Source organism: Sinocyclocheilus grahami, unplaced genomic scaffold, assembly GCF_001515645.1.
Source record: "Sinocyclocheilus grahami isolate Dianchi unplaced genomic scaffold, SAMN03320097.WGS_v1.1 scaffold134.1, whole genome shotgun sequence".
NCBI lineage: Eukaryota > Metazoa > Chordata > Actinopteri > Cypriniformes > Cyprinidae > Sinocyclocheilus > Sinocyclocheilus grahami.
The window spans coordinates 148,093-171,626 of NW_015505313.1; the positions used below are offsets into that span (position 1 = coordinate 148,093).

Sequence of the window (23,534 nt, forward strand, 5' to 3'; positions counted from 1 at the left end):
CTCAGAACGCCTCGCGACAGGCAGTTCTTCCGATTGACCAGAGGGGCGCTGTGGCGCTGTCCAAATCCGACTGATCCGAGCTGACGACCTGATAGCCTTCACCAAACAATTAAGAGATATTTCTGTTAGTGTCGTCTCAAGAAATATCCTTTAATTGTAAGGTGAAGGTTATCATTTTCCATCCTACTTAGAGAAAATGTCAGAAAAGTATTCAGGAACATTTCTACAAAAAACGTGACTCGAGTCCCATTTAGGTGTTTTTTCTCTCTCTCAGTGATGGGAGATAGAATTAACTCCACGAGACGCCAGAATCGTTTAAACGACTCACCTCATCTGTGTAATGTTTTTTTTTTGCTGTTGTAAAAATGTGTCGTGTAATTTACGCCATAGTATAGATTCGACGTTAGTCAGTCACAGTCATTCAGTCTCAAATACCCACTTGTTTTCCTTCGTTGCGCGGTTGCTACCGACTCCGTTTCTTTTCTTTTTCAGGGTGCTTGCGGGACACTATAGACACTAACGTTACCGGGCAAAATATCCACCGAGAAATGGAGGTCACTCTTCGCGGTCGCTCTTCTCACTTCTGGAGTCGCTATATCGGCGCGGCGAACTTCTGTGGTAAATCTGAACCGTCCGTATCAGCAACAGCCCAGAGTTCAAAACCAGCCTCTCAATTGAAAACCATAGCTTAGTATCGAATGTTTGAAGAGATTTCTCCTTCCCGGTGCTCGGGCCGAACTTCACGCTCTCAGGGCTGAGCTAGACCGCCCGCCGCCCCTCCGCTCTGGGGACTCTCTCCGGTGCGCGCAGATTTAATTTCTCCTAGGTTTTTACCGTACCGTTCCGATCTTTCGATTCTTCGATCACGTGGAGCGAAAGGCGAAAGACTGCTAGCTATGAGAGAGAGAGTGAGTGAGTGAGAAAGAGAGAGAGAGAGGTCTCTCTCTGCGCTGCAGTTAGCAGTATCCAAACCACACTGAGAGCTGAAGCGCACGGACCCGTTGCTTTGCCTCTGATCGTGGTACCCCCGTCGTTTCCCTTGCTCTCCTACCCCTCCTTTTCTGCTTTCCTTCCCTTGAGAGCTTCTTTTTCCCCGCGAACATCTCCTCTCACTTTCAATTTGAATAGATCTCGGAGAAAGATAGAAGTGACGCATTGATCTCCTCCACAGTGGTCGTTCTCGCGGACGCTCTTTTTCTCTCTGGAACTGGATTTTTGAAACGACGTGGACGCGTGGATGATACACCGGGGCGAGAACTGGAGATGGAGTTGCTCGTGATCAGCCTCTCCTTATGGATCCTGCAGTGCCGCTCAGCTCGCGCGGACTCCATTATTCACATCGGTAAGCACGGTCTCGGACAGACGCCGCTGAATCACGGATGGCTTTCTTCAGTGCATCGTATTTTAAAGTCGGAAGCGTGCAGATTGGACTTGATAGAAGGCGTATTCGCTCCCCTGAACTGTTTGACATTTGATAACGGCTTTAACTTGCCAGGAAACATTGGCAAACAGGTCCACAAAGTGCATTTCAGGTGGCGCTGAACGCGTAGGCTTCACGAATGATTTTAGATACACGTATAAGCCAATTGAGACGGCTATTCTCGGTCTGTTTCAGGGCTGACTCCAGTCCACCCCTCCCCAGCCTTAAGCCTGAACTTTCTGTTGAACGTGACGGAAATGTTAATTTCGTTCATTGAGGTCTCTTCCCGTGCCCGCTTGGCGTTTCTTAACAGAACTTCTACTTGTTCTGATGCCTTCTTAGTTTAGATTGTATAACATTTATCTCAGACGCTTTTGTTTTATCAGTCGTTTGTGTTAGTGAGCTTGGCAGCCTTGTGTCAGTATGCAGCATTCAGCCCTCTTTAGTTACTTATGATGGGAACGAAATCGATTTGCTTTCTGACTCCAGTTTAGGCGCCTAAATATGTTACTTGCAGAAATGTGATCGTATTAGGCTAAATAACACGGGTTCATGCCGTGTTCTGATGCGTAAAGCGTTGTAAATCTAGTGCTCTTCTGTTGGTAGGGAACCTCTCTTTTGTATGCAGTGGATGTTCTGCATCATCCGGTGCGCTTGACTGTTCTTCTCATCACCAGGATCACTCAAAATTGGATTTGAAGCTTAGTTTTAAAGAAGGATGATGTTAAGTCCCAAAGTTGAAGCATAGACTCTACTGTAAGACAGATTCGCACTTCAAGAGAATGAACATTTACTGCATTTATCTCATGCTCTGACTTCTTGTTAGTTACCAGTTAGTCTATGTATATAATTCTTCTCAGGCTTTTATTGCTACACTACTTAATTAGGTCTAAATGGTTTGATTTAATAGTTTATCCTTGGTATAGATTATAACTTTTCCCTGGTGGTTTAGGTAATGGATAATAATCTTCTAGTTGTGTTCTGTATAGTCACATGAGGTGAACCAATTTTTGTTGTCTAGATGTTATTCAAAAATACATTACATTTAAAAGTATTAAAAAATATTTGAAAAACATTTATCTGCCAAACAAATTCAGCATGGTTTAACCAAAATAAAGAAAGCCATTTTTGTTGTCATGTGACAAGAAAACCATAAAACATAGAGTACGCTTATGATTTTATTTTGAATTTATGAAAAGACTCATGACAAGTGGAGTGAATTAAAGAAATCATCTTGATATTAATGACTTAAAATGTTGGGATATTTGTTAAAAAAATACCTTGCATGGACATATTTAAAGTGCAAGGAAAGTATTTTAGCACTTCTTCTTCTTTAGTTTTGTAGAGAACGGTGTAAACGTATTTTTTTTCATACAGTAAATTTATGAATCCAGGACAAATACAAAGATTGTATGCTGTATAAGAAATTTGCACACGTTTTAGACTAGATTTTAATGATTCAATGATTCACTCAACTCACGATTCGATTCGATTCACGATTTTGATTTCACGATTCGAATCACATTTTTTTTATGAGATTTAGAGATTTAAGACAAATTATAAATTAAATGTGTCCTTTTATTATTGCTTGGACAAAATGCTGCACATTTCTTTGTGAAATTGAAATATAACACTATAATAATATACTAATACAGCACTTGCATATTATTGCTTGGATAAAAGCGTCTGCTAAATAACAAAATTTAAATATAATGTAAATGTAAATAACAAAACTAAATAGAAATTTTAAAACAAACCCCAAATCAAATAAATAAGTGACACAAATAAAAGAATCTCTTCATATAAACAAACTAAGGCTTTGTCTGTGCTCTTTCCATTTAAAATTAGAGGCAACCACTGCATTTGAATCTTGATCCAAACAAAGATGCGGCATACATGCAACATGAGCAGTTTTTAATCTAAATTGGATTGTATAATTTCGAAATTTGAAGCAAAAACAGAATGAATATTCTGAAAAACAGAAAAAATACCATCTAAACTTTTCTAAAGACAGTAAGTTCCCCTCAGACATGGATTCGTATAAACTCCTACCCCTAAATGAATCACGATTTGTTTAGCATCTCAACCGATTTGAATCGTCACATATTTGAATCGATTTTCAACCTGCTCGCAGTTAATCTTTACATCCCTACTAGATTTTGAAAGGATTTCTCCTTTTTATAACCTTAAACATCCTTATTTGTCTTTGACCTGCATGTGTTGGCGAAGTGATTAAAATGAGCGCACTTTTGTTGCCTCAGTGCACGGCATGAGGCCTCAGCAGCTGTTTGTTGATGGCTAGCCGTGTATGTAAATAAATGAAGCCCTATTTGCTTCTCCTACACCTTTGGCGAGAAGGGTCTGGCTGCAGCCTTGCACTTGCACTCTCAGACTTGCACTCTTAGACACTTGCGCTTCCGCTAGCGACGTCACTTGCAGTCTTTTATTTTTTTTATTTTGTTCTATTTATTGATTACTTTTTGTTTGAATCTCTCAACATTTTATAACAGTAGCCAGCTGGTGAAGACAAGAAAAAATAAACTAAATTACAATGTCACTTGCAATCGCCACTTGCACTCTCCGCTACCTGCGACGTCACTTGCAATCGACACAAATCGTGCGTGTTGCCAATGGAGACAAGACGCTGTGGTGGTGATTAAACGATTAAAACTAATTTAGTACTATAACATACAGGGTCCTGCAAGAAAAAAAAGAAGACCCATAAATCCGTGGCCACAGAACAGCAGAATTTGAACGCATGCACAAAGTCTCTCGTTAAGCATTTTCCTCCTGTAGAAAAATATAAACACTTAATATGGCATAATGTATTAAGATACATTAAGTTCGGTTAAAAAAATCTAATTCGATATATAGTTATTATTTAATGTACTGCAAGGCAAATAGATGGCTATGAACACAATGTGCAAACTTTCACTTGTCCTCCCATACAGCAAAACGCTTAATGTGGCATGATAATGGATTAAGATGATAAAGACAATTCAGTAAGCCTAGCCTATATGTCTTGCTGTTGACTCAAAGTATATACAGACCAACAAATATGAATGTGCATTTTGAAATGCATTGTTATTTTAAAAGGATCAACTCTGTACAGGCAAGCAGACGAGTACAGAACACAATGCATTAAATTGCACATTAAACATTTTCCCCCTATAGAAAATCATTATAAATAAAACACATAATGTAGCTTAATGGACAAAGACAATGATATAAAAGAGCTGTAGACAGTTTATTCTATATGGAAAAACGCTTAACACAAAACTGTGCATGTTGCGTTTATTCTGGGCTCACCTGCTTGCCTGTACATATTAGTTAGCCTATGTATATTAATAATGTAGAGGAGCATATTGAGTTTGGCCTTTTTAGTCCATTATGCCACATTATGCCACGTTTTGCGGTATGGGAGGAAAATACTATATACATATTCATTATAATAATAAACTGTATATTTAATTTGATATTTTAATAGCATCTTAATACATTAAGCCATGTTAAGTGTTTATGTTTTTCTACAGGAGGAAAACGCTTAACGAGAGACTTCATGCATGCGCTCATATTCTGCTGTTCTGTGGCCACGGATTTGCGGGTCTTTTTTTTTCTTGCAGGACCCTGTATGTTATAGTACTAAATTAGTTTTAATCGTTTAATCACCACCACAGCGTCTTGTCTCCATTGGCAACACGCACGATTTGTGTCGATTGCAAGTGACGTCGCAGGTAGCGGAGAGTGCAAGTGGCGATTGCAAGTGACATTGTAATTTAGTTTATTTTTTCTTGTCTTCACCACCTGGCTACTGTTATAAAATGTTGAGAGATTCAAACAAAAAGTAATAAAACATAGAACAAAATAAAAAATAAAGACTGCAAGTGACGTCGCTAGCGGAAGCGCAAGTGTCTGAGCGAGCAAGTGCAAGGCTGCAGCCAGACCCTCTTGCCTTTGGCACTTCAAGCCGGCTGCTCTGTACATTTTATCACTGTCGCCTTGATCTCAATATGTCATATCATCAGTGGGTCACTGTTTATAGTCCTGCACAAATCAGCCGTATTGATTGCGTCCAGACACGTTCTGATTTAATACTGGGCTGTATTTCCAAGTGTCAAGGACTTGTTAGTGAAACAGCACTTTATGGGTTACTCAGTCATGTGAAGTCAACATTTAAATTGCTCTGTGCAGCATTATGTCTAGGATTAATCTGTAAACAGCTGAATGAAAAAATTACCCTGCTTAGTACATGGCCCACTGGAATACGTGAATCTGATAGGTCAATTGTGGCATAGAAGAGTAAAATATTTTTGTAAATTGACCTCTAAACTGGAAATTTCACCATTGACCATGGCAACAGATCAGCGCTCTGGTGTCATTTCTGGTCTCTCTCTTCTCATATCAGTGCAACTTTGGCAGCATCTTGCAATTCGAAACATTTGGATTGCAAATTAATAGTTTTTAAATTAATATTGTAATATTGCATCAGTGGATGTCTTGTTGCTAAGCCGGTTGTTTTCATTTGTGGAAGCTTTAAGCTAATCTACCAGTAAGATATTAAAAAACTTTTCTCAAATCAATACTTCATATCCAGTTGCTTATTTATTTTGTAAGTAGTTGTGCAATAAGAGCATAATCCCTTACTTCATTAATTTTTTCCATTTCATTCATCTGTCTTGAATATTTTGTATGACCTGTCCACTTGTTATGCCTTTCAAGGACACAGCTAACTCCAGCAACATAAAAAAACAGCTCATATTTATAACTGATGCACCTTGTCACGTATAAGATCCCCTTGACATAAAAGATCTTCCTGTAGGCTTACAACCCACTGTGTTTCCACAGATTGCAAAACGCCCTTGACAAATTAGGGATGCGTATAGAATATTTACAGCACTTCCAGCACTTGCGCTCTCCATGGTGCTGAACTCACTCCTGAAATGCCGTTGGCTATTGACAGGTGAGCAAGTTGCTGTAAATTGTATCTGATGGTTATACGCTGCATTCTTGGTAATCTCAAGGGGTATAATATAGTTTCAACAGTTTGACCCACATGATGAATCTGCGTTCCCTTCATTTTTACCCCTTAAATGGATATGAAAGTTTGGAATGACTTGAATGATGTGTTAATAACAAACATTCTGTTTCATCCAACAGGAGCTATTTTTGAACAGAACGCCATACGGGATGACGAGGTTTTTCAGCTTGCCATTTCAGACCTGAGTTTGAACGACGACATCCTCCAGAGTGAGAGGATTACCCATTCTATCAAACTTATCGAGCCCAACAACCCCTTCCAGGCAGTACAGGAAGGTGAGTGAGTGACTGGTATCTCTCAGCAATCGATTAACCATGCCGTTCTACTTTATCTTTATGTCCGATCCGTTTGCTCGAGCAGTTACCCGATATCTCCAGACCTTCTTGTGAGGCTCTAACGTCAGCAAGTAGAATAGCTGCAGGTGTGGGATTTCCTTAAGTGTTGGTTTCCTCCTCTCAGTCTTTATTTCTGTTTGAAATCTTCTTTTCCTATCAAACAAAGTAATGTGTTGTCAGTGTGTTCTGATGATGAAACTAAGTAGCTAAATTAGGCACCTCTTGGAATCAGAATCCAGTGCAAGAATAGCCATGTGGAAATGTGCTGAGGACATATGTGGTAACATGCTGAGTGTGTTTGTGTCACACAGGCAAGCTGGATCATCAGTGCCGCTCACAGACATTGATGAATGAATGTAGCACAACTTGATTTATGTTATCAAGCATGAAGGCCAGCTGTCATCATCTGTCCAGTTCAGACATTTTCATTGTTTTCCTCATATGAGCAAATCCTCAGTTTGATCGTGGCTACCTGATATAAGCCGTTATTATCACGACTAACTTCTCTCATATTCAGGGACGTGCACACAGACATTTTGAGGGGCAGGGGCTCAAGTGGAAAAAAGGGCACTTCTCATATTTATTAAATTTTTTTCTAAACAAAACGTTAAATATATTGGGGGTGTGTGATATTGACAAAAAATATCTCAATATTTTTGGGGATTTTATCGATAACGATAATTAGATGATATTTTGCTGAGTGTGTTATTGTGCTGATATCTTAATCAGTGGACAGCTGACTCCTAAAGTTTTTGATATTCTGCATATTCTGTGTGGTGATCAGTTCACAGCAGTGATAGAAATTACGGTAATCTTTTCCAACAAGTTTAAATTGATTTTTTACCTTTTATGGGCATTTTTACCTTTATAAAGCCCTTTTTTTTCTAAAAGTGTGCATCATCTTTTCAGTCAAATTTTTAAATTGAATCAGTCAATTAGAATAATAAGTCATTTGGGCTGTTACCAAGCAAATTAAATCAGTATTGACAAAATTCATCTTTGCAATGCAGAGGAAACACAGAAGCTGCATTAGAAGTGGCATTTAGATGCATTTACACACTGTTTAATGCAGGATATGAATGCATTTAACCTGCAGTTACAAATGCATTAATAGTGTTTTGATATTTTAAACATAAAACGTTGAATACTGATATTTGAAATTATTAAAAAATGAAAAAATGAAAAGATACTTTATATGTGAAATTAAAACTGCCAGTAGGTGGCAGCAAGTCACTGTTAATAAGTGAGTCATTGGGATTGAACTGAATCATTTAAACGGTTGATTCATTCAGGAACAAAACAGCTCATGTCAGAGACACAAATTGGAATTATATTTGTTGGCGAAGTAGCAAAATATTGTGTCTAAAACGTAAGTGTCTTAATATTAAATTCTTGTTTATTGAACTGCTGTATAAAATCAATATCACATTTGTAATCATGCTGCTTTTTGGTGCAAAAAACGTCAGTCTTCGCGTGATACTGATTAACTATATGCAATGATATAAATAAATATATAGATTTCTGCCCCCATATCTTGAATTTTGTGATCATTCTAAATGCATTTTAATAAACTGAATCATGCAGTGAAAGAACGCGCACTCGTCTAACCTACTAGACTTCCTATTACCTTAGCTAAATTTTAGCTAACTTACATGGTAGCTCTCTCATGAGTCATGGATGTTAACAAGACAAATTAACTATATTTGCTTTCCTTTTGTCTTTTGGATAATTAGCTGTAAATTGGAGACACAGGTAGCTTAGTCTTTTGTTCATCACCACTCACATCCACACCAAGACACAACTGGAAAAGGAGGGGGGCTTCACTTCTGTGGCTCTCTGTCTGTGACTGTGATGTGATGTGATGATCAATGTGTGCTACACAGTCTACGGTGCTACACTGCTGTGCTGCGCGGGGACGCGGAGGGGAGAAAAGCATTGGAACTCGATGGAGTCTCAACCTTTTTCTGGACCCGACCTGAAATTTTGATTTTTTATTTGTTTGACAGGGAAAGCTGTGCGCAAACAGAAACACGCACACATATATACATATATTCATTTATTAAAAATAAATAAATAAATAAAATAAAATACTCATATTGCAGAAAGGGTCCAGGGGCCAACTGAAAATCTTAATACAAAGTTGTTACATTTCATAATAATTAAGTTTGTTAGAATGTTCCTATGTGCAGTTACTTCTCAAATATCTTAAGAAGTTCTTGTCAGTTCTCAAAGATGGAAAATAAATTAAACATTAAAAACGAGGTCCCTATTTAAGTTGAAGTTAACTTCAAATAACTTATAAGTTATTCAAACATTTAAGTAAGTTATTTACAGTGATTTTAGGAACATTCATTTTATGAATTCAAATTATTTATTAGTTTTCTTTTCAGAACTATGTTAAGAAAAAAGCTAAGAACATTCTTAAAGTCTTAAAGTTTTTTCCCTGTAAAAATTATTTCTTCATGCCTTAAAACATCTTCCCTCATTTAGTAAACGTGGATATAATATTTACATTAATATGCAAATAAGTCCCTACCTCCACTCAATCACAGCCATATACCCTGTATGTCTAAACCAGAAAATGATTCCAAAGAAAAACACGAAGAGCGAATTATACAGGGTCGTCTCTTCAACATCAGACACGTACAATAATTGATATCATTAGCCTTTGGCTTGATACGTTATCAAGCAGCTAATAACGTGTTGCTAATGTCACACAAACCATGTTCCCGTTCGCCATCTCAGGCAGCTATCTTCTAAAAATCAACATCCTTAGGTAATAACGCTTTGCTAATTATATGAAAAGCCCCTCTCTGCAAGTTGACTGGATTGGTTACATGTCTGTGATGGTAGAAAACAGGGGCTGTATCAAACCGAATTTATAAACTATAAAGTTTTTTTTAGCTGAATTAAAAAAAAATGCTCAGCAGTGGTGTTGACTGATGAATTAGCACTTGTTTAATTTTTAAGCATATTAAAACCACCAGATAGACATGTAAACAACATTAAAAACTTGATTTTCACCACAGGAGGTCTTTAAGAAATGTTTTTTGGGAATACATAATTTAAAGATAAAAAATAATAAGCAAATGGTTGACAAGAAGAATTTTATTCTTAAAAATGTTTGGTGAATCCTTCCCCAGAGTGTTTAGAAATGACAGAAGGAAAGATTGCCCATCCTGAGGACATAGAGTATTGCACGTCTGTCTGGTATCCAGGGGTTCTGGGATTGATTAGCTTCCCTGGTTTTGAGTGACAGGTGAGTGGTGATAACCTTTCACTTTGCTCTTTAGCTCACATTCACCCTACTGAGAAGAAACTCACCTGTCAAATATACATACACACACACACACACACACACACAGAAAAAAAAACACTTAATCTCCTCTATCAGCAAAACACATGCGGTTTTGGCAAAGCATAGTTCTAGCCTTTTGCCTACCAGTCAATAAAATGACTTAAGATCCTGTAGGTGGACAGATGACACACAGCAGGAGTTTGTGGCTCGAGTGTGTATTGTAAGGACCCAACTGTGTGTTTATCTCACCTGCATTTTTTTGCCAGTATGGGCATTACATCTAATTACTCATTACAGCTATGTGACCCCCCCCCCACACACACACACAGGTTTGTTTTTGTGAATTGTGGGGACATTCCATAGGCGTAATGGTTTTTATACTGTACAAACTGTATGTGCTATTGCCCTACACCAACCCTACCCCTTACAGGAAACTTTGTGCATTTTTACTTTCTCAAAAAAAAAAAAAACTCACTCTGTATGATTCATAAGCGTTTTGAAAAATGGGGACATGGAGTAATATCCTCATAAGCCACCTTCTCCTTGTAATACCTATGTCATACCCATGTCATACAAATTTGGGTCCTCATATGTCACAAAAACACGCGCACACACACACACACACACACACACACACACACACACCAAATCATTCACCTGCACAGACATCTTCCATAGTAGGTAAGTGTGCTAGTGCAGAGATGTGTGTGTGTTTTTATGAACAGTGCTACTGCATGACAATGAACCAGTGCAGTTTTTTTTGGTGAGAGACAATAATGCAAGATAGCAGATTCCTGTTGTGACGAGTCAAGCTAATGTTCGAGAGGCAAATGTGGCCTTGATGTGTCCTGCTGTGCTTTTTGGGGAAAAAGTGCTGATGTGGAGAAATAGAGTCACCTGAAGGGGAAATCGCTTGAGAAGTGTCACGTCCTGTGTGAAAACAACTTTTAGCGAGTCATCTGAATGGCTCTTTTTGTTCCTTTTCATCTCTTCTCACCCCTTCAGCTTTTTTTCTCGCCTGCTAATCCTTTCTAAACCCCTTCCAAATCTGTTTGGCTTCTAGGCTGCAGGAAATAGGAATGGTCATCCTGGATGCTGTCAGAACTTTCTTTGCTTGAAAGGTTTGACTCTCCCCTCTTGTAAAGATGACGGATTTATTTCTTAATTCTTACTCTGTCTCCTCCTCTTTCATCTTGTCTGTGGTGCTTTCTTTTTTATAAGTCAATAAGGACACTCTTCATCCTCTAAAAGGGCTTAGACTACTTATCAAAATACAAAATGTTATTTCAAAACATCGCTTATTGGTGGAGAGATCTTCTAAATTGAACAGGTCCGGAAAAATGAATATTCCTAAAAGCATCTTTATGAGGTTGATGATGGTTATCTCATATTAGGATTGTGAGGGTAAATAACGTAACAATTGATACAAGACTGCTAAATATCACAGATCAAATTTGGTCACATTTCTTCATTCTGGTAAAATACAAGATTTATCAAAGTGGTCTTTTAGTACAGTCTCTGACAAAATTGCACTCACTTCTCATGACAGTTGCTTAGAGCAGCTTTGTACAAGTCTGTAATTCTAAGCTTTTAGACATTTTTTTTCAGCTTCAAACATATTTTTAAGGTTTCTTCAGAAAAAGACCAGGGCGTATTTTCATAAATGACTGGCTGCTTAACTGTGCATCTGAGAGAGTCTGTGAAAAAATGTGTGTGAATATACCTTACATTTATTTGGCATATTTTAGTCATTTTTATCAATGGTAATTTAATCAAATTTTGCTATTTTTTTTGTCAAGACATGTGAAGGTCTTTTTTCCACCTCAGAGTAAAAGTAAAAAAAGGTATTACATTTTAGAATTAAAAACACATTGTGTGTATTTATTGGCACAGTTAAGTTAAAGTTTCAATTGTGAGATATGAATTTGCACTTGTCAGATATATATTTGTGAACTTTTTCTCAATTTTGAGAAATAAATTTGCTACTGTGAGGAATAAAGTCACAATTTTGAGAAATAAATTTGCAGTTGTGAGGGAAAAAGCTGCAATTTGAAAGAACAGTCACAATTGTTAGATATGCATTTAGTCCTGTGCAATTTTGAGGAATAAAGTCATAATTTAAAAAAATTATACAAAATTGTAGGTATTCAGTAAAGATGCAAATCCAAGGAATAAATGTGCAATTTCAAAAAAAAAAAAAATCCCAATTTTTAGATATGCAGCAAAGTTGCAATTTCCAGAAACGAGGCGAAAACGAAAAACCTGTCTTCACGCACACATTATTTCTTTCATATTCACACAGATGAATTCAAATGACACCTACAAGATTCCTTGGTCCCTGAACTATTAGAGATAAGTTTCCCAGGCAGCTGTACAAAAACGGTGCATGGGTCCCTGTTCTCTCTCTCTTTCACTCTCCTGCGCTTTCACTGTCTCTTATCTAAAGCTGAGTCAGGAGGTGGTCTTAGTTGGCAATTCACATTCTGACGTGCCCTTTCAAAATGGCAGCTTGTCTACTCCGGGTCCCCAGTGAAGCTACGGCCAGTGTCTCATGTTAATGAGATCCAAAATGGCTACTGCAAGGATCTCAGTTTCATTTTTAATGTAGCGTGAGCCTCAAATCCCTGGGCATCACATTCATATCAGATCTCAAATGTCTGTAGCCTCAGAGGGGGAACACTATATTCTCTATGACAACAATGACAAGATTCATTATGGTTCCCAATAATCAGAGCTGTTGTTTGTAATAGCATGTACTCTCTAAGGGAGAGCAATGCTTTGCAATGGCATTAAGTGTGTCCTCTTCTCAGCGTAGTGACTTTATGGTTCCACAAGTGCCACTGAAGTCTTTGTTTAACGCTGATGTTAACAACCCCCTTTAAATGGTCTACTCTGCTTTAGTTGCCATATTTTTTATCCAGAGCAACTTACAGTATATTTTTATGCTACTGAGACATTCCCCTGGAGAAAACTCGAGTAAAGTGCCTTGCTCTATGGTTTCCAAACTGTGGCCAGAAAACCCTTAGGGGCTAAATGGTTTCCATGGAACATTTGAGAAAATGAAAAATTGTTTTTATTAAATGTATTTGGTCACACTTTATTTTAACACCCAATTCTTGCCATTAACAAACAATTAACTATGACTTTTTCTTCAATAAACTACTAGGTTGCTGCTTATTAATAGTTAGTAAGGAAGTTATTAAGTTAAGGTATTGGGTAGGATTAGGCATGTAGAATATGGTCATGCAGAATATGTGCTTTATAAGTACAAATAAACAGCCTATATGTTAATAATCGTCGTGCTAATAAGCAAGTAGTTAATAGTGAGAACTGGTCCCTACACTAAGGTGTTACCATGTATTTTGACAGTAATATATATATATATAAAAATGCATGTAGATGTATGAATAATTAAATGAATAAAGTACTGTAAATATTTTCCAGATCCCAGAATTTTTTCAGATGACATTTTAATAATGTCATGTTGTTATACCGTAGTCTTATGTAGTAAAGCAATTTTTTTGTAAAAATGATTTGTAAATCATTGTTTTTATGTATATATATATACAGTATATATATATATATATATATATATATATTTATATATATATTTATATGATTTATGAAAGAAGAATGAGACAGTGATAATATGAAACAAAAAGATGATATAAAAATTTGTTAAATTATTTAATCGATATCTTTAATAAATATCTTCAAATTTTTTCCCCAAATTTGTTTTCCAAACCTATTTTGTAAGCATCCCTTCGCGACCCTCTAGGGGTCAGACAGCTGAAACATGTTCAAACAACAGGCAAACAGCAGTGATGGAACAAAAGCATGCTTATGCAATTTAATATTAAATGAAAATAATTTAATTGACCAACAATCATATTACAGAGATTGTTTCATCACTGAATATTGTCACCTTAATGCTCTGTGTTAGATGTTTATGAATGCCCTGGGAATAATTTAAAGCAATGAGTATTAAACACCTGAGCCCACATGCACGTGAGGACAAAGCTCGGGGCTCTTGTGGCATCTGGCACCATGAGTTCTGTGTAACCAGTATGCTTGATTAAAGGACGAATATAGATAGAACCTTGTTTAATTAGAGCGAGCTCCGGAGACAGAATGGTTGGTGAGATCCATTCAGGGCCTTAGAGCCTCTCCCATCATTGTCGAGTGACCAGGTTACTGGCCATGAACCGCTCTTGCTTACAGTGAATAAAAAACAACCATCAGATAATTAGTTGCCTGGAGAAAAGAACTGCCTCCATCCCCCTCCCCATCTGTCTCTCTCACTCACTCTGTCTTTAACAACTACAGTATCCTGATATGCTATCATTAAGCAGATTTGCATTTCATGGTTATTAAGCTAAAAGGATTATAATTGTCTCTCTAGTGGTGTGGTTTGGGTATGAGGAGGTAAAGCTTGCGGATTGAGTCACATGTGATTTATCAGACGTTTGGAATGGATGAGAGAGTTAATGGTCACAGAGTTTGAGCTGCTATGGTAGACCTGATGGAGAACACTCTTTGTCTTCGAAATTGTCCTTGAAATGGCCTTGCAGTGATGCAAGAGTTGAATGAGAGCACAAATGGGCAATGTAAGAAACCAGATGTGGATGTGCGGTTGTTAACTTGTCAGCAAAAGCACTCAGGAAATTACATAATGTCAGTAGCTGTGCTTTCATCCAATTAATTTCTATGAATATTCAGAATATGACAAAAAAAAATTTAATTAAGGTGCGGTCACATTTTTCGTTGTTCTGTAAATTTTCACTGTGAAATCCAATAATTTCAGTAAGAGTACATATGATTTGAAATTTTACGCAAGGGCCAGTGTTTTCCCCATGCAGATTTCGCATCAGGTTCAGATGGTCATGCGAATTCGGCACGTTGACCAACAGAAAGCTGCTTGGTTTGAAAATGAAGTTGAAAGTGTGAGCTGTGCTATACATTATCTATATAATAGATAATGGAGGGCTTTTTTGCCCATGCGCACAGTTTCACAGAAATTTGCTAATGTGACTGCACCAGTGGAGGATCTTATCTTATCGGTTAAAAAAAAGAAAAGTAAATTCTGTAGAAACTGGTGCAAAAATAGACAGAGAAAAAGAAATTGAAGACACTGTGGTTCTTTTATTGAGCACGTGGACAAACTTGTTGAGGCAAAGTCACATGACTTTTTTTAAAGCGCATCTTTTAGAATTTATTTGGTACCTTTGGCTTCTATTGTAGTTTATCAGTCTTCTTACTGAATATAAATCTACCTCAAGTGAGCATGTTTATTTATGTGCATTTTGGAAATTTGCACAAATAAAAATGTAAAACATATGGATGGATACCCACCTATTGTAATAGTGTTGTTGTATATTGTTCTACCAACACAGGTAATGGCATAATGATGTTGAGTTCAGGAACTCCCATAATGCAGTGCTCTTTACAGCTCTGAAGAGAGAAAAACTATAGAACTTTTGGACTGATTCTGAAACTGATAGAGCTTTGTTTTTTGTCTCTTATAGCAGTGCAGTAGTTTTGAGAGATGCTCTTCTGTTTTTGTCAGCAAGCATTGAATGATGGGCTGTCTGGGTGATTTTTAAATTGAATACATCATATTTCATCATTTTGCCTCACACTGAGGTAACAAGATAATACACTCTGGTTTTTTTTTTGCATGTGTTTTGCTGCATTTGAAACTGTTTATGGACAGGAAAGAGCCTACATTTGCAAATCTGAGCAGATTGTTCAGACAGCAAAGGGATTTGATAAAACAGAGAGACATTCTTGCATGCAAAGCTACTAAGGAAAGTTTAAACAAATTTGAGCACTTCAAGCTGAAATACTCCACTTATTACAAGTAGAAGTTCAGTGGAAAATCTGATGCCCCATGTCTCTAATGGACATTATCAGTAGCAACATGCTGCCCACTTCCAAAGCAGAGTGATAAGTCTAAATTATTAAACACTTAGCAAGTGTTTTTGGCATTTATACACTACTGTTCAAACTTTTGTGTATTTTATTTAAAGAAATTAATAGTTTTATTGAACAAGGATGCATTAAATGGTATGTACATGTGTAACATAACAAAATATTAATATTTCAAATAAATCTGTTATTTTTGTTTATTTAAATTAAAATAATTTAATTAAAGAATTCTGAAAAAAAAAAAATATCATAGTATCCACAAACATATTAAGCAGTACAACTAGTTAAACATTGACAAGAACATTGGAATTAAGAAGAATCTAAAGAATCATGTGAGACTGAATAATGGAGTAATGGTTGCAGAAAATTAAGTTTTTCCATCACATAAATACATTTCAAAATATATTAATTATAAATTACATAATATATAAAATATATTAAAATGGAAAACAGTTCTTTCAAATTATATTAATATTTCACAATATTACTTGGTAAACATTAGGGGTGCTCCGACTGATCGGCTACCGATCACTATCGGCCGATAATCATGTTGGGATAAAAAGGCCGATTTAAAAAAAAAAGATCTCAAGCTGATGACGCGCCTGCCTTGAGAGGTTTGACATGGCATGCAGCTGCACCGTCTCAGTCTCTGTCCGGCGCCGGTGAAATAATTATAATGTTGAAGGTGAGGTACTCACATATTTCTTCATTAAATAACTTATAAAGTAATTTGAAAACCTTGTGTGAGACGTAATTTCACAAACAGCGTGAGTGAATCACCACGCGCTCTCTCTCTCTCAAAATACGCAAATGTCTTCAAATCACCACATCGCATCTGTCTATAAGCGAGCTGCATGCTGCACAGTTGACACAGGAATTGTCACTTGCATAATCGAGGCAGTGTCACATCGTCACTAAAGTTTATAAAGTGCATTACTTTTTAATTCTTGCCAGTGTTTAACCATTCAGCGACCGTGTGCTCATGCACACTCACAGTGCACACACATAATGCCAGGTTCACATTACTCCGTTTGTAGTGCAAACGTGGTGCGTATTTTTTCCACGCTCATGTTAATGGATTAATAAAGCAGTGCACACTGCACATGGCTGCGGTGCGGCAGTGCGTTCCAGTAGCGGTTCGTCTGCAGCAGTGCAGAGATCATTTCCACACCGAGTCTATTGCCGCTGCAAGCGCTGAATTAAAGTAACAGCGCATTGTTTTCAGTAAATATAAACATGGATTGACACGAAAATTTAGTAATTACACCATAAATGCATATTATTAAAGTCTACTGTGTTTCACAGTCAACACATATGGCTTTTTGGCTAGGTTTAAAGGAAAAGAGAACTTTTAGATAAACAATAATATGCAATAATAGATGGCAGGTAGGAAAACAAAGTTCTTTATGAACCACAAGATTGCGTGTAATAAAGATTTAAATGCAAAAGAAAAGGCAGTAGAGCTGACTATTTCTGTCAATGGTAAGTTTGTGACAACGTAAGAAAAGTAGTTTAAATGTTTTGTCACTTGCTTGAGCAACTTAATCTATAAGTAAATGCAAAAGCAAAAAGCATTGAATTGTGTTGCTTATATTTATTGTGTTTAAACAGTATTACTGTACTGAGTAAAAAAAAAGAATCGCAATGCTGAAAAAGCATTTTCAGTGACGATGTTTGGATTTGAAATCAAACTAATGGATAAATGTTGTGTTTGTGGTAAACAGCCACGGATCAGTAGCGGACTCCTATGTGAAAGCTGCTCCTCCTCTCACAAGAGTCCCCTAAGAGGGGAATTCCCCTCATTTAAAAAAATCAGGCCCTGAATAAATGTCTAAAAATCCTGATTGGAGTATCACAATAAATAGTTATAAATGATAAAAAAGAAGGCTTTAAAAGATCGATATCGGCGATCGGTATTGGCAGATACTGCTTTCTGTGATCGGCAATCAGAGATCGGCCTCAAAAATCCTGATCAGAGTACCCCTAGTAAACGTTAGAGACTTCTATCCTACCATCCCCAAACTTTTGAACGGTTTGTTTGCGCTTAGTTTCCAGTCAAAGCCTGTGGAAAGCACAGGATGCAACTCAAAAACTCAAAGCAGATCCTCAGAATATACAGGTGCATCTCAATAAATTTAATTGGTGGGTTTTTGTTAAAATGTGAGCCAAAATCATCACAATTAAAAGAACCAAAGACTTAAACTACTTCAGTCTGTGTGCATTGAATTTATTTAATACACGAGTTTCACAATTTGAGTCGAATTACTGAAATAATGAACTTTTCCACGACATTCTAATTTATTGAGACACACCTGTACTGTACTAAGTCGAGTTTAGTTCAGATTTGAACGCTGTGCCCTCATTCTTTTAGCTGCTGTTCTACAGATGTTGAGCGGAGTCATTGGAGATATTTCAGCTCTGAACAATGTGATAGTTCCTCTCCAAATGTCACACCAGCTTGGATTTCAACCAGCCATCCTAATTGGTATATGCTGCTTTAGCCCTGAGCTCCCTGAACTTCTGGACTGGAGAAATACTCAAAATTGTCAATGCTGTACCAATTTGTGTCCTCTGTCTTGCATGATGAACAGTGTTATTGGCTACGATTGATTCAGATATGAACACACAGACTTTCTTATCATAATGAGTGAGCGTGTTTCTCATTCCTCTCTCTGTCTTCTCTTAATTCAATTCGATTTTCACTTTCTATTTAGTGTGCTTAATTGGCATGACAAATAACATTACATTTGCATTACCAAAGCATATTCCCTCTCTCTCTTGTTCTCTCCCTTCCTCCCTCTCTTTCTTCTCTTTTACCTGACACACAGGTAAAGTTCATTTTTAATTCACTGCACGAACCAATGGCCGTGCAGTTACAGTGCATTATTAAAAGGCTTCAGTCATCTGAGAAAAAGGAGTTTTTCCCCAAAGAGTCTTAAACTGTTACCTTTGTTTTCCCTGGCAGTGAATAAAACCTGCATTTGGACCCAAAACCCTTGCTCACACGGTGTGATTCCTGACCGCGCCGTGACACAGACGCAGTACTTGTTCCGTATCTCAGGGAACCGAGGTTATGTTAGTAACCGAGTACCTTATTATTTCATTTATTTTCCCTCCTAGAGGTGTAAATGAAGTTTCTGTATTTTTCTAATTATTTATATATTTTTTAATTATTAAACATTATTTTATATATATTTGTATAGTTTTCACCTTTTTATTGCTATGCCTTTAAGAAGCATGAAAGGAGAGTTGGCTCTAGTTTTCTCTGGATCTCTATGCTAATATGTTCAGGTTTCTGATGTCAGAAATCTAAGGATTTCAGAACAAGTTTAATGCTTGGTTTCAATTAAAACTCTTTTTAGACTGGGGATAAATGTTTAAGTTCTGAAATTTACCATATATTTTCATAGCACATCAATCTTGTGTATCTCAAAAGATCTAGTGTAATTTGATTCGTTATGATATAAGTGTGCTCGTTTGGTTGCTTGACCTCTTGAACTCTTGTGGCATGGGTGTGTGAGGAGCAGAGTAATATAATGCTGAGTAGATGTAATCTTGACTTCCAGGCCAAACTCATCAGGAAAATTCAGTTCAGCATCTAACCTATTGATCCATTTGCCACCATTATCGGCTTGTTTATTTGACCCGAGAGAGAGCGAGACAGAGTGTTTCAACTACTCAGGAAGTGAGAGGAGTGACATTAATGGGATTCAGAGAGAAAGACGAAATATTCTCAGATAATCCCAAATCTCTTCTGCCAATCAGGCCTTGCAGCTTTCTGAAACCTTACAGCAGGTTACGTCACTCTCATTCACTGCTGCTATGAGAGGCTCTATACTCAAGCTCTCCTGCGTGAATGAGTAAAACAACCTCTACAGTCACAGTTCTTGGCTAAATCTACTCTCAATTCAATTCTGAATCATTTGTGCAGCACTTTATGTAATGGCACTTGCCATAAAGCAGCTTTACTGAGATTGAAGGTGACGGTGGCACCGGAAAATGTCCAGGTGGATGAAGGAAGAAACCAAAGAGGTGACAGAGGTTCAAATAATATCAATTTCTGATCATGTTATCTTCTCGAACTCAGTCAGGGGATCAAATTTCAATGTCTGAATCACGATGTTGAAGGATTATATGTATATTTAAAGTCAAAAGGGTTTTACATTCTGTGAGTCTCCATTGTTTTTTTAAAATCTGCATTGCATCTGTGTTTGTAAACAGATCTGTAGGCTGGGTTATTTTCAGACGGTATTTGTAGCTCCTTCTCAGCAGGTTCCTGTGGATCTCATTTGCGGTGTTCATCTCAGGAGGTCTCGACATGATTTCCTATGTTTAGGTAAAACATTAGTGATTGTTTTTCACACAGATGATACACTGGGTTAAAGGAATAGTTCGCCCAAAAATGAAAATTCGCTGAAAATGTAATCACCCCCAGGCCATCCAAAATGTAGATGTGTTTGTTTCTTCATCAGAATAGATGCCCACCAATGGACCCACTGCAGTGAATGGGTGCCATCCAAACAGCTGATGAAAACCTCATGACTCTGTCCATCAATTAATGTCTTGTGAAGTGAAAAGCTGCATGTTTGTCAGAAGTAAATCCATCATTAAGATTGCTTCCAGCTAAATATTATTGCTTTCTCCGGTTAGAAAGCGATCTCACCTGAATCAGGAGAGAAATACGCACAGATTAAGCACCATTTATGAGCAAAATCAGTCCAAAACATTACAATGTCAAAAAAATTAAACATGCATGGATGAATCATTTGCCATGAGATCAATAACTTGCATTTAGACAATAGATACAAATGTGAAGTATTTGTATATATTTTTTACATGTAAGACCATAAAGTCCCCACAAGCTCTTTGGTCCAGCTTATTTACTATAATGTATTATTAGAAGAAATTTGATACTTTGGACACCCAAAAGGTAAGTACAAAACATCATAAAGCTTCAAAAGAGAACAAGAGGCCAATTATATGTACAGCTTATGTTGGTCACGTCTGCAAGCAGTCAGTTAACATACTGATCTGACTGATGGAAAATATAGAGAAAGTCAATATGAGAGAAGTTTTGGAAGCTTGATGGAGCCAAAATCTGCCAATCAGTCAACATGACTCTACAGATCTTTGGCAGTGTCACGTCTGTGCATGACACCTCTCACAGATGCCATCTGCTCTCTCACACGCCCGCCTGATCTGCCGTGTCATGATGAATATCATCAGAGTCTCAAGCCCTGTGTTCTAAATCACCTTTTCTGTCTGTCATTTCAGCATTAAAAGCCACCCCCCCCTCCAAATCTCATTTTCCGAGGTGCGCTTGTCGGAAGGAGGGACTTTGTAGAAAACTAAGCTTTTGAGAGAAGTGGGGCATAGAGGACCTACAATAATGTACAGTATTTGAAAAATTATGTGTTTTTTTTAACATTAAAGCATGTCAACATATTCTGTTACACCAAATACACAAAATAATGATCTTTAAAAAAGCATCATATGACCCCTTTAAAAATATATATTTTCAGCTTTTGACAGGGTAATTTGAGAGATGAAAGATTTTAACGTTTAAGCACAGCCTCTAGTCAAGCACAGACTTGAGATGATGATGATACACACCTGTCTGCTTAATAGGTTTGTGCAAAGCCATTATCTGTTTGTGATTCTCAATCATATCATAGAAGTCGTGGCCTAATGGTTGGAGAGTCGGACTCGTAATCCAAAGGTTGCGGGTTCGAGTCTCGTACCGGCAGGGATTGTAGGTGGGGGGAGTGAATGTACAGCGCTCTCTCTCACATTCAATACCACGACTGAGGTGTCCTTGAGCAAGGCACCGAACCCCCAACTGCTCCCCGGGCGCCGCAGTAAAAATGGCTGCCCACTGCTTCGGGTGTGTGTTCACGGTGTGTGTGTTCACTGCTGTGTGTGTGCACTTTGGATGGGATAAATGCAGAGCACTAATTCCGAGTATGGGTCGCCATACTTGGCCATGCCACGTCACGTCACTAGTCACTAGATCTGATGTAATACCTGTATCTGTATTTGGGATGTGGGCGGAGCCTAAACAAGAAGTGCGTCTGATTCTAAACTAAATTAATGAAGCCCATTTAAAAAAAGTAACTGTATTATATAAATAAAATTAAATTTTATAAATTATTTTTAATTAAAACAATTATGTAAAAATATGTTTTAGATCTGTTCATTAAAGTTAAATGAAACTGACCTTATATTTTCTAAATTATATATATATTCTTATATATAGTAAATATATAAATAAATACTATGTATGCTATATAGACCTTATCTGTTTCACTCGGATGTATTACACAATATGGAAGAAAATATATTTTGCTACCGTTTCATTGCGACTTCAAAATATTGCTTAATCCTTCTTCATGTTGCATAATCAGGCTAACAAATATTATTTTTCTGTTATTTAATAGAATTTTTATTTGTATTCAGGCCATTTCTAGATTCTGTTGTAGTGTGTGGTCAAAATCCAAGCTTTTAACCTAAAGCCTGTAGTAGTAAACCCCATAAGAGCAATCTATTACTTACACTACACGAAGTTAGACAGAAGTCATGGCACTATTGTGTCATCGAGCAAGAAACTTAACCTCAAGTTTGCTCCAGGGCAATCGTCCCTGCAATAAGTGTCCCTTAACGTCACTTTGGATAAAAGTGTCCTCTAACTAAGGACTAGTAATTGGCCAGGTGAAAATATACTCTTTGATTCTGCAAAAATATGTCCCAGGGGGACAGTACCCCACCAGAACCCTGACCCTGTCAGATGCATCTCATCCCTCAATGTGCATGTTTGCATGCATGCTAAAGGCCATGTCTCCTTTATTGTGAGCCAGACGCTCTCATTAAAACAATGTGCCATGTGCTGTGTACACCTCTTGGCTGTCACAAGCAGTTTGTGTATGCACTGTTTGAGAGCACGTTAGGATAAAAGATTGATGCCTAGTAGTTTTGTTAAGCAGGGTTTTTCCCCCTAACAACCCCACACTCTTTAGAAACCCACAGGGAATGCATACAGGAGGTGACAAAGATTCTCTGTAACAATGTGAATGATTTATAGAAGTGCTAATGACTGAGGAATGTCGAAGTGAGCAGTAATATATGTGTGTGGGAGAGAAAAGACTGTGTCTCTTTAAGAACTCAGGGTCGATGTAAATGATTCATAATTATTCTCTCCAAGATCATAATAGTACCTCTCCATCGCGATCCTGCTGATCTCACACTGTTATGCTTACGGGAGAACGTGTGGAGTTGTTTGTCGAATAAACAAATGCAAAAAATTGACCTGTGTGAGATTCGCAAATTCAAAAGTCTGCTTGAAAGAACTGTTTAACTCCTGTTTGGAATCGTAGTATTACTCATTGATGGTTTGCAAAAATGGACAAACACAAAAAGGAGGGTGGAGATTATACTCCATTGCAAGTTTAGATTTCCAGTGCAATAGGACACCACATGATGTCGGATTTTCAACTTGATGGGGCGGATCTGGCTGTGTCC

General features: G+C 37.4%; 1 protein-coding gene across 3 annotated transcripts in view; it reads left to right on the top strand.

Annotated features, from left to right (window-relative positions):
- Positions 1–990: 990 nt before the first annotated feature.
- grid1a (glutamate receptor, ionotropic, delta 1a) overlaps positions 991–23,534 on the top strand; it is a 309,894-nt gene continuing 287,350 nt past the window's right edge. For all 3 annotated transcript variants that reach the window (XM_016279802.1, XM_016279803.1, XM_016279804.1), the window contains exons 1-2: positions 991–1,342; positions 6,578–6,733. In XM_016279802.1, coding sequence (XP_016135288.1) covers positions 1,264–1,342; positions 6,578–6,733 — 235 coding nt within the window. In that variant the 5' untranslated portion in view covers positions 991–1,263. The remainder of the gene's footprint in view (positions 1,343–6,577; positions 6,734–23,534) is intronic.